Source organism: Apium graveolens, chromosome 2 (assembly GCF_009905375.1).
Source record: "Apium graveolens cultivar Ventura chromosome 2, ASM990537v1, whole genome shotgun sequence".
NCBI lineage: Eukaryota > Viridiplantae > Streptophyta > Magnoliopsida > Apiales > Apiaceae > Apium > Apium graveolens.
Window position 1 is genome coordinate 188,904,784 of NC_133648.1, and position 15,052 is coordinate 188,919,835.

General features: G+C 39.7%; 1 protein-coding gene and 1 pseudogene across 1 annotated transcript; both read left to right on the forward strand.

The window, feature by feature from the left end:
- Positions 1 to 1,823: 1,823 nt before the first annotated feature.
- LOC141695799 (nuclear transcription factor Y subunit C-3-like) lies at positions 1,824 to 2,640 on the forward strand (annotated as a pseudogene).
- A 5,784-nt stretch (positions 2,641 to 8,424) lies between these two features.
- LOC141695810 (uncharacterized) lies at positions 8,425 to 9,000 on the forward strand. The gene has a single exon (XM_074500025.1). The coding sequence runs from the start codon at positions 8,425 to 8,427 to the stop codon at positions 8,998 to 9,000; it is 576 nt and encodes a 191-aa protein (XP_074356126.1).
- The last annotated feature ends 6,052 nt before the right edge of the window (positions 9,001 to 15,052 follow it).

The window sequence follows — 15,052 nt, forward strand, 5'->3', positions numbered from 1 at the left end:
TTGGATCAAAAAATTAAGAAAGAAGGATCAAAGAAAACTTGAAGATTTTACATTAAGGATAGATTTTTTTTTAAGAAAAGGCCCAAAAAGCCCATATGTAAAGTTCAATGATAAAGCCCAAAAAGGCTCCCTATAAATATGAGATTGCTCACTCTTTTTTTTTTGATAATTTGATATTAATAAAGAGTATTTACGACCCTAAAAATATTCCGCCAATATTATAATAATAATACTAGGATCATTTTCTCTCGCCTCTCTCTCTCTACGTATTATAACCTCATTTCCCCTGTCCCTCTCCTCTCGCCTGTCATAATCTAAATCGAGGTTCGCTTTACATTCGTGTGCATGTAATATATATCCGCGTACACCACTAACTTACATGTATTGTTTATGTTGTTATTAGGTTAATGACGGGAAGCGCTAATTAGCTAGCCTAGTTAAATGATTGAATTTTGGAACCCAAGAATTAGGAACAAACTTAAAGCATACATTGTTGTTCTATTTTGGTCATCTTGTTTATTGTAAATATAAATATTATGATTTGGTTGTCCCCCACGGCTTTCATTTTTGATATGCAATTAACTCTAAATTTGGGTAACTATATATTCATCATGAATTTAGAATATAATAAGAATGACAGTGATTTGTTTGATAACCATAGAGTAGTATTGTTAAAGTTTTGCTTTGTGAAATTAGTGATATTGATATGAAATTAGTAGTAATCATAACATACATTGTTACAACTTTTTTGTTTGTATAATCCAAATATGTTGGTTCTCTTATAAAACTCATGTACTTTCATCTGCATATTAATCCAAACCCACTCTTTCAGTTTTCTACCCCATATGGCATCTGCACTGTGTTCGGAATTACTTCTTTTCTTTTCTTTTTCAATCAAAGAATAATATATGGTATTTGTTGAAAACAAAAGTTATAGATGATCAAGTTTATGAGATATTCACGAGCTTCATTTGCTATTTATGCTAAAAAAACCTACCATATTACCTGTGAAGATCTCGTTATACTTGCTCTGTTTAAGCAGTAAACAAAAATTATTAGAATTCTTTTGTGAGATTGCCAAGTTGGATAATTCATCTCTTCAACTTGGGATTGCCTTGTCTTGCAGATTCTAGTGTTTACTATTTCAATTGCATATCAATTATTAGGAGCTCCTATGCTTAGCCAACGCCAAAACTGCTGCTCATCATATTTGAAACTTTTCTTGTTCTGAAATATATATTATTTCGTGTTCTGAAATATATATTTTCAATAAGAATTAGTTACTGGATCACTTGGTGTTCTTTTAGCAGACGATATTTTTTTTTCTTGGAACTACTTGGAGAACATAAGAGAATGAACTTGTCGGTTGTGTGTCTTATGGTTTCGGTTTATGTTGATTCACTAGTTCACTGCAGTGCGCATTTCAAATTAAATTTTGTAGCATTCAATGTCTTTAACATTATCTATGCATCTCAAAACCATACCATTTTTGTTTCATTAATTACCTCTAATTTACATGCAGTGTTAGTTCATTTATTGGTCGTTCAACCCATTACACAGAATGGATCAAAAAGGAGGGCACACACAGCCCCAGGTGCCAAACATGGCTCAGCTCCCATTCAGTATAAATCAATATGACTCTAACCAATTGGGAGGGACTCCTGGTAGAGGATCGGTTGTAATGTCTGTGGGATCTGTAGGGTCCGTGCAGTCTAGCGGTCCTTCTCCTAGTGGATCATAGCTTGCGCAACAGCAGCTAGCTTACCAGCATATCCTTCAACACCAACAACAGCAATTGCATCCTATGTTACCCGGAATCGGGCATGGGTGTCGGATACGGGTTTGTATCCAAGTATCAGACTCGGCAATATTCTGAAAAATTTACATGTTTTTAACCTAAAACAAGTGTCCAAGTATCCATACCCATGTCCGAGTGTCGAGTGTCCGACACCGGTACTCGAAGCAAAATGAAGAATCGGGGTAACTAAGATTGCATCAGCAACTCCAATCCTTTTGGGCTAATCAATACCAAGAAATTGAGAAAGTTATGGATTTTAAGAACCATAGTCTTCCCCTCGCAAGGATCAAGAAGATCATGAAGGCCGGTGAAGATGTAAGAATGATATCAGCTGAGGCACCTTGTATTTGCCAGGGCATGTGAAATGTTCATTTTGGAGCTGACTCTGCGATCGTGGAACCACACCGAGGAGAACAAGAGAAGGACGCTCCAAAAGAATGACATTGCTGGGCTATTACTAGGACTGAAATATTTGATTTCTTGGTTGACATAGTCCCAAGGGAAGATATAAAAGATGAAGCATTAGAATCAGTTCTGAGAGGTCAAGTGCCTGATGGAGGGCCTTCAGATTCATTCCCCTACTACTACATGCAGCAACAGCAGTCCCCACAGATGGGAAGTTCTGGAATGATCATGAGCAAACCAGTTATGGATCCTGCTCTGTTCTCTCAACCACCTCACCCCTTAATGGCTCCTCAAATGTGGCCACAGGAACCACATCAAGCACCACAGCCAGCATACCAGCAACCTCAATCACCCTCGGATTCTAGTGTTTGAAGCATAATATTACTAGTAGAAACTGTATGTTTCTTCTCTATACGAAATTGTTTGACTGGTTTATGAACGAAATTAAAGATTGCAGCTGGTCCTTACCAGTTGCAAGATACTAGTCATACTCTTCGAGTATTCAATGTTTTTTCTAACTTATAATATAAATCGCGATAGATCTGTGTTAATCTGTAAAACTTTTATTGTTCTCTCCCAGTCTCCATATGTCCAATTTTGTGCTCTTCCGTTGATCGTTATGCAAACTTTAGGCTTTGTTTGCAAATCTAACAAATTAGAACATTATTGAGCTTACTACAAACTAAACCCTGAAGCATTGTCACTGTCTTAGTACAATACAAAATCACTAGTGTAGACATTTTTGTAGAAAAAAGTAAAACCCAAAAGATTACAAGTTATGGATTACAAGGTAGTATGTGTACGATAGGAGCTTACAACGTTGGAATTGAATACAAATAAATCGAAAGTAGCAAGGTTTTGAATTAAAAACGGGGGGATGAAGCTTCCTTGATAGTACATGTAGCTCCTCAGGTCCGGACTCCTAACTCCCTCCAGTCCCCCACACTATTAGTTCAGACTAGCCTAGTCCTGCAATCCTGATCTAGGGAAGTCCCAACATGTGAAGCATATGCCCAAACACATGATATGGACAACTGTCATTCATCAATCATGAACACAATCAGGGCACGTGTCAGGAGATCCTTAGAATATTCCTCAACCACTCCCATCCTGACACGTGCAGAGCATCTGCCCCAGTCCAGGTGTCCTCCGCTCCTAGAACCAACGACTACGATTCAAATGTACCAACCTCAGAACCCTATCCCTCGGCTATAAATAACCCAAGAAGGTAAGGTTCTGGGGTTAATCACTCTCTCACACTCATATACACACACAACCACCTTACATTCAATTCTATCTATCTTCATCTTCCCCAAAAAGCGAGCTCTTACTCTCACACCGAAGGCGCCGCGGGACCCAAACCCCCCTTTCGATGTTGTTTTGTAGGAACCCCACGACAGCTACACCTCCACAGCGACGCAGGATCCAGGAACGATGTTGGAGGAGCAGCCCCGCCACCAGGAGTTATCATTTGGCGCTAGAAGGAGGGGCTCTCCATCCTTGGGTCTCGTTGCCCCTGGATTCACCTTCATCAGCAAACTCTTGAAAGAGTCCATTTCTTTAACTTGTACGAACCCAAACAACCAAACCCTCTCATAAATATGAATGTTATTTATTTAAAGCACGTTTGTGTGTGCTTGTTATTTTAGGCTACGTTTGTGTGGGCCCTTTTTTGTTGATTTAAGCCACGTTTGTGTGTGCTATTGCTAGTTTTATTGTTTTAGTTTGATTTGGTTTGCATATCGCCTTTGTGTTCTAAAACACCACTACACTTATTCTACCATATCATTAACCAGTCCCAGAAGATTGTTTGAACTAGTCCCAGAAAGCTGTTTGTCATTATTCTGGATAGTTTTTACAATTTTCAAAAAGAAACCTTAAATCAATATTATTAGTTGGAATTTTTTTTAGTTCTTGTTGGTACTTTTGAGATAATGGCAAGAGCAGGAAAGCATAATTTTGGAAGACCCTTTGCTAGTACTCAGGTCCAGGAGACGGACCACTCCCAGGCTCAAGACCCGGGAGCCGAACAAGAAACGTTCCAGGAGAAACCATTGCAACACACTCCTGTTCTGGAGAGAATTGTTAATCCCCGGGATGCCAGGAGTAATGTCCCAGTGGATGAGGAACATTTAGCCAACCGCACCAGTAATGAGCTAGCAGAGCAATCCGGCTTGACAGGAAGGAGAAAGCCCGGATCCATGAGCAAGCCGAACTTGGGGAAGAACCGGAGGAGTCCGGAGACTCCCCCAATCTAAGAGATCTGTCTTTGACCGAATTGGGGTTAAGAGAAAGAAGAACCAAAAGGATCTAGAAAATAAGAAAGAAAAAGAAGCAGCCAAACAAAAGAGGTTGGAAGAGATGAGGGAACAAATCAGAAAAGAAGAAGAGGCAAAGCTTGAACTAAAGATCCAGAAAAGGATGTAGTTAGAAGAGGAGAAACTACTGGCCAAGTCCGGGACCAAAAGGACCCAGAGAGATCCCACTCCAGAGCTCATTTCTGATGAAGATGATGAGGAGAAGCAGAAAGATCTAAAGGATATGATCTATGAATTGCAAAGGAAAATGGACAGAGACTTGGGAATGGAAATTGGGGAAACTTTAACTCCTTTCAGCCACTCCTTGGAGGCTATTCCCCCGCAGCCGAACCTAAAGCACTATAACTTCGATTCTTTTGATGGTCTAGAAGACCCAGAAGAACACTTGAATTACTTTAAGCAGATTGCACAAATATACCACTACAATGATTTAACGAAGTCCAGGTTCTTCGCATCAACTCTCAACGGAGGAGCCCAAAGATGGTTAAGAAGGATCCCATCCTGAAGTATCCATAGTTGGAGGGAGTTCCGCGCAACATTCCTTAGAAGGTTTCGAGCAAACAAGACACATGAGATGCACATGTGTCATATGGAAACCATCTGACAGTATGACAATGAGTCTCTCTCAGCTTATATGCGGCGGTTCCAGGAAACAATCAACATGATCTCAAACTTGGACGAGCGCGAAGCTCTGAGAATCTTTAGGAGAAACTTAGACCCGGAGCACAATGAAAGATACATAGTAGAACTGATCAATAAGGAGCCCCAGATCCTGGCGACATCCTACTCCATGGCAATCAGATTCATCAAAAAAACTGATGTGCTCCAAGCCATGATGATGACCCGATATGGGGAATCTAGGAGTAAGAACTCTGATGACCGGCCGAAAGGGGGTTACCATCAGGAAAAAAAATTCAAGCAAAGACAATAGAACCAAGAAAGACAAGCTACTCCAATCTTCTAGAGGCTCAGTCCTAAGTCGGAGTCCAAAAGCGATCCAAAACCAACGAAGCAGTCCCGCGAACCATTTTATTATCCCCTGAAGCCAATATAAACTCCTCCGGAGAGCAGACCTTACAATAGGAAGTGCAATTATCATGAGACACATGGCCACAAGACTGAGAACTGCTTATCACTTAAGTACTTGATCGAGGAGCAAGTAAAGAAAGGAAATCTGAACAAGTACTTGGTCCGGGACAACAACCATAGAGGAGAGGGGCAGAAGAAAGTAAAAACATAGTTAATGTGGTCCTAGGAGGCTCCTACTCCCCACCACGAAGCCCGAACTTGGGAGAAGAAGTGCTCCCAATCCAATCACTCCCAGATATGATGATATCCTTCATCAGTAAGGACTATGAAGGAGTCAATTCCCACCACAATGCAGCTTTAGTTATCACCTTGGATATATTTGATAATGAAGTAAGGAGAATGCTATAGACAATGGATCCTCAATGAATATCCTCTTCAAGCATACAGTGGATCAAATGCAGTTAGGGAGCGTCCGCTCAAATGATTGTCGGGAGGACCCGCTCTACGGGTTCGGACACAACTTAGTCTCGATCCAAGGGACCCTATACCTACCTGTCATTTTTGGAACTGCTCCTAACCAAGTAACTTATGTCATGAAGTTCTATGTCATCAATACTCCTTCTTCCTACAACAGAAAAATTGGCAGGTCAGCTTTAACTATGATGCAAGCAATAACTTCAATCTCCCATCTCAAAATCAAGTTCCCAACACCGACCAGAGTCGGAGAAATCAAAGAAGATTATGGAGTTGCCGAAACATGCTATAGTCAGGGCTTAGTCATGGCAGAAACACACCAGGATAACAAAAGGAAGGCCACAGTCCTTTGCAAACAGCAAAGTATCAAAAAGCACCATCCGAGACCAAGGGAAGAAACAACAAAAGAAATACAATTCATTGAATCAAGTCCGGATCTACAAGCAACCAAACTAAGTTCATAAGAATTGATAAGCAACCAATTCATGGTAGTCAAAAAGGCAAATCTGGTCCTAGACCAAGCCAGTCCTTCCATGCAAGCAATCAAAGATAAAGAATCAGCACAAGTTAGCACCTACTTGAAGAAGAACTCTGAAGCCCGAATTCATCAAATGGTCTCAACCAAAGACCAAGAAAAAATCAAGGCCGCAATTGAAACAGAGGAAATACAAATTGATGAAAGCAGTCCTAACAAAAAGGTAAAAATCGGGTCAGCACTCGAAGAGGTCTTTAGAGAAAAACTCATGTCCTTGCTCCGGGAGTACAAAGATGTATTCTCCTGGAGTCCAAGAGACAAGCCCGGACTGCATGAGTCCATAGTAATACATAGTTTGGACATCAATCCCAACAGAAAGCCGATCAAACAGAAAAGAAGAAACTTTGCCCCAGAGAGGCAAAAAGCAATAGATGAAGAAGTAGAGAATTTTCTCAAAGCTGGGTTTATCAAAGAAATCAAATACCCAGAGTGGTTAGAAAATGTTGCCATGGTGAAGAAGTCAAATGACAAATGGAGAATGTGTGTGGACTATACTGATCTGAATGATGCATGCCCGAAGGACCCATACCCTCTGCCCAATATTGATCAGCTGATAGATGCCACCTCCGGACACATCATGCTAAGCTTCATAGACGCCTTCTACGGATATAACCAGATCAAGATAAACCCAAAAGACATACCCAAGACAGCATTCATAACTCACAGAGCAGTATACGCTTATGTGATGTTGCCATTCGGACTGACAAACGCATGCTCCACTTATCAAAGAGACATGAACAAGATATTCAACTCCCGAATCTGGAGAAACTTGGAGTCCTACGTCGACAACATGATTGCTAAATCAACAACCATCCCAAGATACATAGAAGATCTGAAAGAATGCTTTGAAAACCTGAGAAAACATGAACTCAAGCTGAATCTGGAAAAATGTACCTTCGGAGTCAGAGCCGGAAAGTTCTTGGGGTTCATGATCAACAACCGTGGAATAGAAGCTAATCCGGAGAAGATAAAAGCAATCCAGGATATGAGGGCTCCCAGGACCCGAAAAGATGTGCAAAAGCTAGCAGGATCACTAGCAGTACTTCGAAGATTTGTTTCCAAGCTAGAAGAGAGATGCTTTCCATTCTTTGATCTACTTCAAAGGAGAAAATAATAAGAAATAAGTCAACTGGACCCCAGAGTGCCAGAAAGCATTGGAAGAGATCAAGTCCTACCTCTCCAAACCACCAGTCCTAACTAAGGCTCAACTAGGGGAGCCTCTCTACCTATACTTATCAGCGGGAACACTAGCAGTCGGGGCTACCATAGTCCGGGAACAAAATGGAAGACATCAACCAGTTTACTATGTAAGCCAAGTACTTAAAGATGCAGAGACCAGGTACCCAAAACTAGAAAAGTTTTCCTTTGCCTTGGTCACAACATCAAGAAAGTTCAGACACTACTTCCAAGGGAGAGAAATCCGGGTAGTCACAAACCAACCATTGAGAAAGATAATTCACAAGCTTGACGTCTCGGGAAGGCTAGTCAATTGGGCTGTGGAGTTAAGCCAGTTCAATTTAAGTTTCACTCCCAAGACTACAATTAAAGCTCAAACACTTGCTGATTTCATAATTGAATGCAACTTCCCGGAAGAAGAACCAGAACCAATGAACATAGATCAGAACTCAGATTAAGCGGCAAACCCAGGAGAATGGACCTTGAAAGTAGATGGTTCATCAACAAGTGAAAGGTTGAGAGCAGGACTGATCCTAACAAGTCTTGAAGGATTCATGATACAGACAGCTATATCATTCAGATTCCTAGCAACAAACAATCAGGCGGAATATGAGGCATTGATTGCAGGACTGAAACTCTCCAGGACTCTCAAAGTCCAGGACTTGAAAATCTACAGCGACTCATAGATAATGGTCAAGCAAACAAATGGAGAGTACATAGCAAAGGACCTTATTCTGGAAAAGTACCAAGCACTGGTTCAAAGCTACCTAGCTTTGATCCCAAGGCATCAAGTCCTACATGTATGTCAAGAAGAAAACGAAGAAGCTGATACTATATCCAAGCTAGTCTGGAACTCATCAGATCTGGACTGCTCAGTTTACTTTGAAGAGCTCCAAAAACCATTTATCGAATCCGAAGAAGTATTAGAGATAGAAAGCAACCAGAACTGGATGACTCCATTCATCAACTACTTAGAAAGAGGAGAACTCCCGAAAGAAAAAGGAAAGGCTCAAAGACTAAAAGCCAAAGCAGCCAAGTTCTTCCTCGAAGAAGGACTACTTTACCGCAGGACCTTCTCGTCTCCTATTCTAAAGTGTGTCGGGCCAGAAGAAGCCAAGTACTATTTAATGGAAGTCAATGGAGAAATCTGTGGAGACCATATGCCTGCAAAGGCCCTAACTCATAAGATCATAAGACAAGGCTACTACTGGCCAACCATTCATCAAGATGCGGTAGAGTTTGTGAGAATATACAAGGAATGCTAACTCTTCAGCAATGTGTCCCGGATAAGCCTAGTCCTACCTTCATCAGTCTTATCTCCAATCCCCTTTGTTGTCTGGGGTATTGATATCATGGGACCATTTCCCCGAGCTAAAGGAGATCTCGGGTACCTATTAGTTTCAATTGATTACATGACCAAATGGGTTGAAGCGAAAGCAATGAGGACCATAAACCAGCAGGACTGCATAAAGTTTATGGATAATATTTTGATGAGGTTCGGAATTCCAAAAGTCCTAGTATCAGATAATGGACCACGGTTTGTCATATCAGAATTCTAGTCCTACCTCTAAGAGCGCGGGATCAAGCATAAAAATTCATCAGTAGCATATCCCCAAGGAAATGGACAAGTAGAATTCACAAACAGAATCATGCTCCGAGGTATAGAGAAAAGGCTTAAAGAAAGCAATAGCAAATGGCCAGAAGAACTACAAAATATATTATGGTCCTATAGGACAAGCCCAAAGACAAGCACAGGAGAAACTCCATTCAAACTAGCTTATGACACAGAAGCAATGTAACCTATCTAGGTAGGATCTCCTTCTCATAGAGCAATAAACTTCGAGGAAGCAGCTAACGTAGAAGGACTCAGAACAAACATAGAGCTAATTGATGAATTCCGGGACCAACCTGTAGGAAAAATGGAGAGATATAAGAAGAAAACAAAAGAACATTTCAGTAAGAAGTCCAGAGTCAAGAACTTCCAAGTTGGAGACCTGGTTCTTCGAGACACAGAAGCATCAGATCCCACAAACACTGGAAAGCTAATGCCCAAATGGGAAGGACCATATAAGGTCAAAGAAGTCCAGAGGTCAGGAACCTACAAACTGATGAACATAGATGTCTCAGAAATCCCCAATACCTGGCATGGACTCGGACTGAGGAAGTTCTACCAATAGGAAAAAGAAAATAAAGCAATCAGAATCTTGTAGCCCATATGGCAAGCAACCAGTTTATTTTTTCCTATACCTTGTATGAATGAAATTTCAGCTTAATGAAAAGCATTTCTCTATATTTCATTTTATCAGATTTAATCAAAAAAGCATCCACTAGTCTGGACCAATAATGGATCTGGACTAGAGCCAACATATTTACTTAGAATTATTTTTCTAAGACAAAAAGCAACCATTAGTCCGGACCAATAATGGATCTGGACTGGAGCCAACATATTTACTTGGAATTATTTTTCCAAGAAAAAAAGTAACCACCAGTCCAGACCAATAATGGATCTGGACTGGAGCCAACATATTTACTTATAATTATTTTCTTAAGGCAAAAAACAACCACTAGTCCGGACCAATAATGGATGTGGACTAGAGCCAACATATTTACTTAAAATTATTTTTCTAAGATAAAAAGCAACCTCTAGTCTGGACCAAGTATGGATCTGGACTAGAGCAGACATATTTACTTAGAATTATTTTTCTAAGGAAAAAAGAAACCACTAGTCCGAACCAAATTTGGATATGAACTAGAGCCAATATATTTACTTGAAATTATTTTTCTAAGGCAAAAAGTAACCGCTAGTCCGGACCAAGTATGGATCTGGACTAGAGCAAACATATTTACTTAGATTATTTATCCAAGGCAAAAAGAGTCCATAAGACCGGACCAAATATAGGTCAGGACTAAAGCAAACATTTTTACTTATAATTATTTTTCTAAGAAAAAAAAAGACCCTCAATGCAAACATAAAAGCAAACAAAAGTAAATATAACAAAGTGAACCGGACCACACGAGCCTGGATCAAAAACAAGATTACAATTACAAATTAAGCAATAGTCTAAAAATAGAACAAGTTCAGAATTCAAATATAAATCTAAGCATCCGGGGCAGTAGGAGGGAGAAAGCTGGGACAAGGGCCGTCATAGGGCTCCGGTTCTCCAAGTCCATCCTCAATATTTTGTTTAGCTTTAATAAACTCCTGGATAAAGCTCTCCCAATCTGCTTTTAGATCAGTCTTTATATGACGTTCTGTAACCGTCTAGCAACGAGCAATCTCTGAGGCGCCGACATTTGCAAGAGCCCGGTCGTACTCCTCGAACTTCTTGAAATCTTCAATAACCTCCGACTCCAGCCTAACAACATATATCTGTCTCCGGAACTCAGCCAATTCCGACTTCAGGTCAGCAGCCTCCTTCTCAGCATTCTCGGCCTGGACTGTCACATCATTAATATGATTGTTTAGCCCGGACAAAGAAGTGTCCTTAACAGAAATCTAATCCTTCAACTCTGCAATTTCTGCATTTTTGTTAGTAATCGTGGTCTGGGCATGCTTCAAGTCGTTATACGACATAGCAGCAGCTCCGACCATGTAACCACCAAACTACAAAGAGAAAATTATAAATCTCAGAAAATTTTCTAAAAAAAAAATAGAAGAAACAAAAGAAGCACAAAAACGTTACATACCTGGCCCTAGAGATAAGTACACTCTTTCATGGTGGCATCAAAGCCGGAGGCATTCATTTCCTTCCACTCAGCCTGCGAAGGAATCTCAGCCATGAAGCGAGCGACTCTTTCGTCGAGCCCCAGACCACTCATTCCCGGATGCTCCTCCTCCAAACCCTTATGCTTATCCCTGCTGGACTCCACACCAACATCAGCCTTTTCGGTCTGGGGTGGCTTAACAGCAGTTCTGGAGCCTCTTCCTCCTCCGAACAACATCAACTTCAAGAACATCCCCCAAATGTTCAATCTCCTCTAGATTCTCGAACTCATCCCCAACTTCAACTTCAGAATCCTTCTCTGGACCCCTCTTCTGCTCCCCCGACTCCAGTCTAGACACGACATTGCTCAGAGACCCCACCTCCGGGGGAGGATTGGACCCAGACCCAGCCACTGACGCCTTCTTCTTCAACTTGAAGGCAGTTCCAAGACCTTTGAGAGCATCTGTAACACCCTCCAAATCTGGGGTATAGATTTGGGGCATTACTAATACTAACTACTCAATAAACCTGCATAAGCGAAATATACATAGAATAATGTTAGGTCTCAATATGTTTGTAGAAGGGGGGTTGAATACAAATAATACCGTTTAATCGAATAAAATACGGAATAAAAAAGTGAAACAAAATTCAAGTTAAATAAAACTATTATTAAACTTGAAAGGTGTTACAACAACGGTATCATTTACAAGGGATTAATCTCAAATAAATTATTCCAAATCTCGAATAAATTCGAGATGAACTTTTTCTATTTTTGTAATAAAATGATCAAATGCTAACTGCAATTTGAGATTAAGTTCTAGGGATTTTGATCCGCTAGATAGTTACACAAGAACAAGAAAAGGATTTCTAGTGGATTAGATTTAACAATAAATACCAGAAATAAATGATCTGAGAATTTGTAATAAGTTCTCTGCAGGTTTTCTTTTGTTTTGTGTTCTTCTGTATTTGATATTCAATGCACTCTTTGTTGAAAAATCAGCTGCTGTTGTTAAGTAAACAAAACAATCCACTTGATCCAGAAAGACTTTCGGCAAGACAATTCATTTGAACTAGAAAGACTTTTGGCAAGACAATCCATTTGAACTAGAAAGACTTTCGGCAAGACAATCCATTTGAACTGGCAAGATAATCAAATGAACTGGCATGACTTTCGGTATAACTATTGATTGTCATACCGATTGTCTTGCTAATACTAAAGATAGTCTTGCTGAATTAATATAGAATATTAATTCAAAATCAATTCTGAAAATACATAATATTAATTCAGAATTAATTAATCAATTAATTCAATTAATCAATAAATTAATCTTTGCAGATATAATTTATTTTCTTTATTAAATTATACGACTTAATTAGTTAATAGAGAATTAATACTACTCTTGAACAACAACCATTCTTCTGAAAATCTTCCGATAATTATGAATCAATTCCACACTTCAATGTTGACACTCGATGTACTGTCTGGTTCATGAGTGACTAACTTCCGTGACGTTTCTTCATGCCTTGACTTTGATACTCTTGATTTTCTTCAGACTAAATCCTTGTAATTAATTGATACCCTGACGAGATCTCTGTCACTTGATTAAATCCACAATCTTAATTTATATCACTGAGGCATGATCAATTTCTTGAGCTTCTTCCAGTGAATCAAGTCCTCAAGACTGTAGATGAACAATGTTACTTAATCCTTTGACATATGTTACTAGGAGAGATCTCTCTGACGATAGAACCACTATTTACTAGTTACATCCTTATTTGAGTTGAGTTAAATCCTCGAATAAACAAATAGGCTATGCCATATGCCTTTCAATCTCCCCCTATTTGTTTGTTAGGTAATAACAACAAATACCTAGAGGATAACTCAACTAACAAATAAGAAAAAGATATAAACAGTAATGCAAAGTAAATAGCAGAAAAGTTCTGGATTATATTTAACATTTTCCAGATTCCAAAAGAAATTTACAAGTGAATACAAGATAGATGTTCCTCTAGAATGAACATATAACTACATTAGTCTATCTTGATTCATAAAGCCCTAATCATATTACATTAAGTTTTGAGCTTGTTGAATTCAGTTGTCTTCTCTTCCGAATTCACCTTCTTCCAAATCTTCAAGCAACTCCTTGTCAAAGACACGATCCTTTTCAGAAGTGAAGCTGGCTGGTCTGACTGGTTGAACTCTAACTGACTTTAGCCTATTTTTGAACTGATCGTACCTTTTAATATTCTTTTCACAATAAGCTTGAATCAGATTAGCTGCTTGAGTTTTCAACATGGATGAATATCCAACAGTTCTTAAGTGATGTTCCATCCAGACAAGATGCTTAGCTGAGTAGTCTTTAAGAGATTGTGAATCGAGCTGGCAGATTTGGAGACAGTCAGACTTAAAGAATCTTACCTGATGAGGATTGTTGACCACTTGAGGACTAGCTCTGCTGGCAAACTCTTTGAGCCTTTCTCGAAGAACTTCATTCAATTCTGAGCTTCTCTTGACTTTGTTGAGAAGAACCCAAATCTCTGATAAAGAACGATTCTCAAACAGATGAAGTGACACCTTGAAGGATCCTTCACTCTGACAATATACAAATATGCTCATTTCATTTAGAGATCTGTCAAAGGCAGCTGTGATCCTTGAGACTTCAATCTTTATAGCATTCATGTACACGTCATTATTTGGATTAGAGATCTCCAGCTTGTCCAGAAGATGTAGAAACTGTCTATCATTGTTTGTGCTTAGCTGAGGCATATCAAGTACTCTCCTAGCTTCATCCCATTTTTCACCAATCTTTAGTCTGACATCTCTTCTCCTTTCTTTAGCTTTAATATCATGAAGACGTTACTTTTGAAGAGTTTCTGTTCTTTGGATGTCTTTCCTCATGTCAATGATATGGGATACCTTTTTGAGTTCAGCTTCTTTTCTTTTCAACTCTGATTGCTGCTGCTGAAACTCTTTCTCAAAAACAGGATCCACTTGCGCTTCCTCTCCCCATTCTCCAAAATCACTTTCCTCCTCAGCTTCAAAGAAACCATCTTTATCTCCCAAGACTGATTCAGTGGGAACGTCATAAATATCAAAGTCATCCTGTTCTCCACTATAGTAGACATCATCAGCCTTGCCTGTGCCTCCAACAGAAGAATCTTTTTCTTTTCCCTTTTCACTTCTCCCTTTCTTCTCCCTCTTAGTTGAGGAATCCTCTACAGACTTTCCCTTAGATCCTTCATGACCTCCATCACCTCCAGAGCCTGAGCCTCCACCAGAAGGCCCTTCTAAGAAAGTCCTTTGTTCTTCATTAGGGCAGTGAGAATTTTTAATCATGAAGTACAAGTGCTTCATCCCTTCATTCAGATGTTCCATACCCGTCTCTATCTTCAGAAATCTGGAGGAATCCAATGAATGATTCATTTCAACCAAGTCTTCAAGAGAAGTCATTCTTGTGTGGAGAGAGCAGAAGTTTGAAATGTCTTCAGCTGATAACGTTGGAGATGCCTGGATTGAGTTAAGCTTTGGTACAACAGATGTCTTCAAATCTGATATTTCAATCCGGATGAGAGCCAGCTGATTATTGACATAGGTGGAAGAAGAAGACCGTTC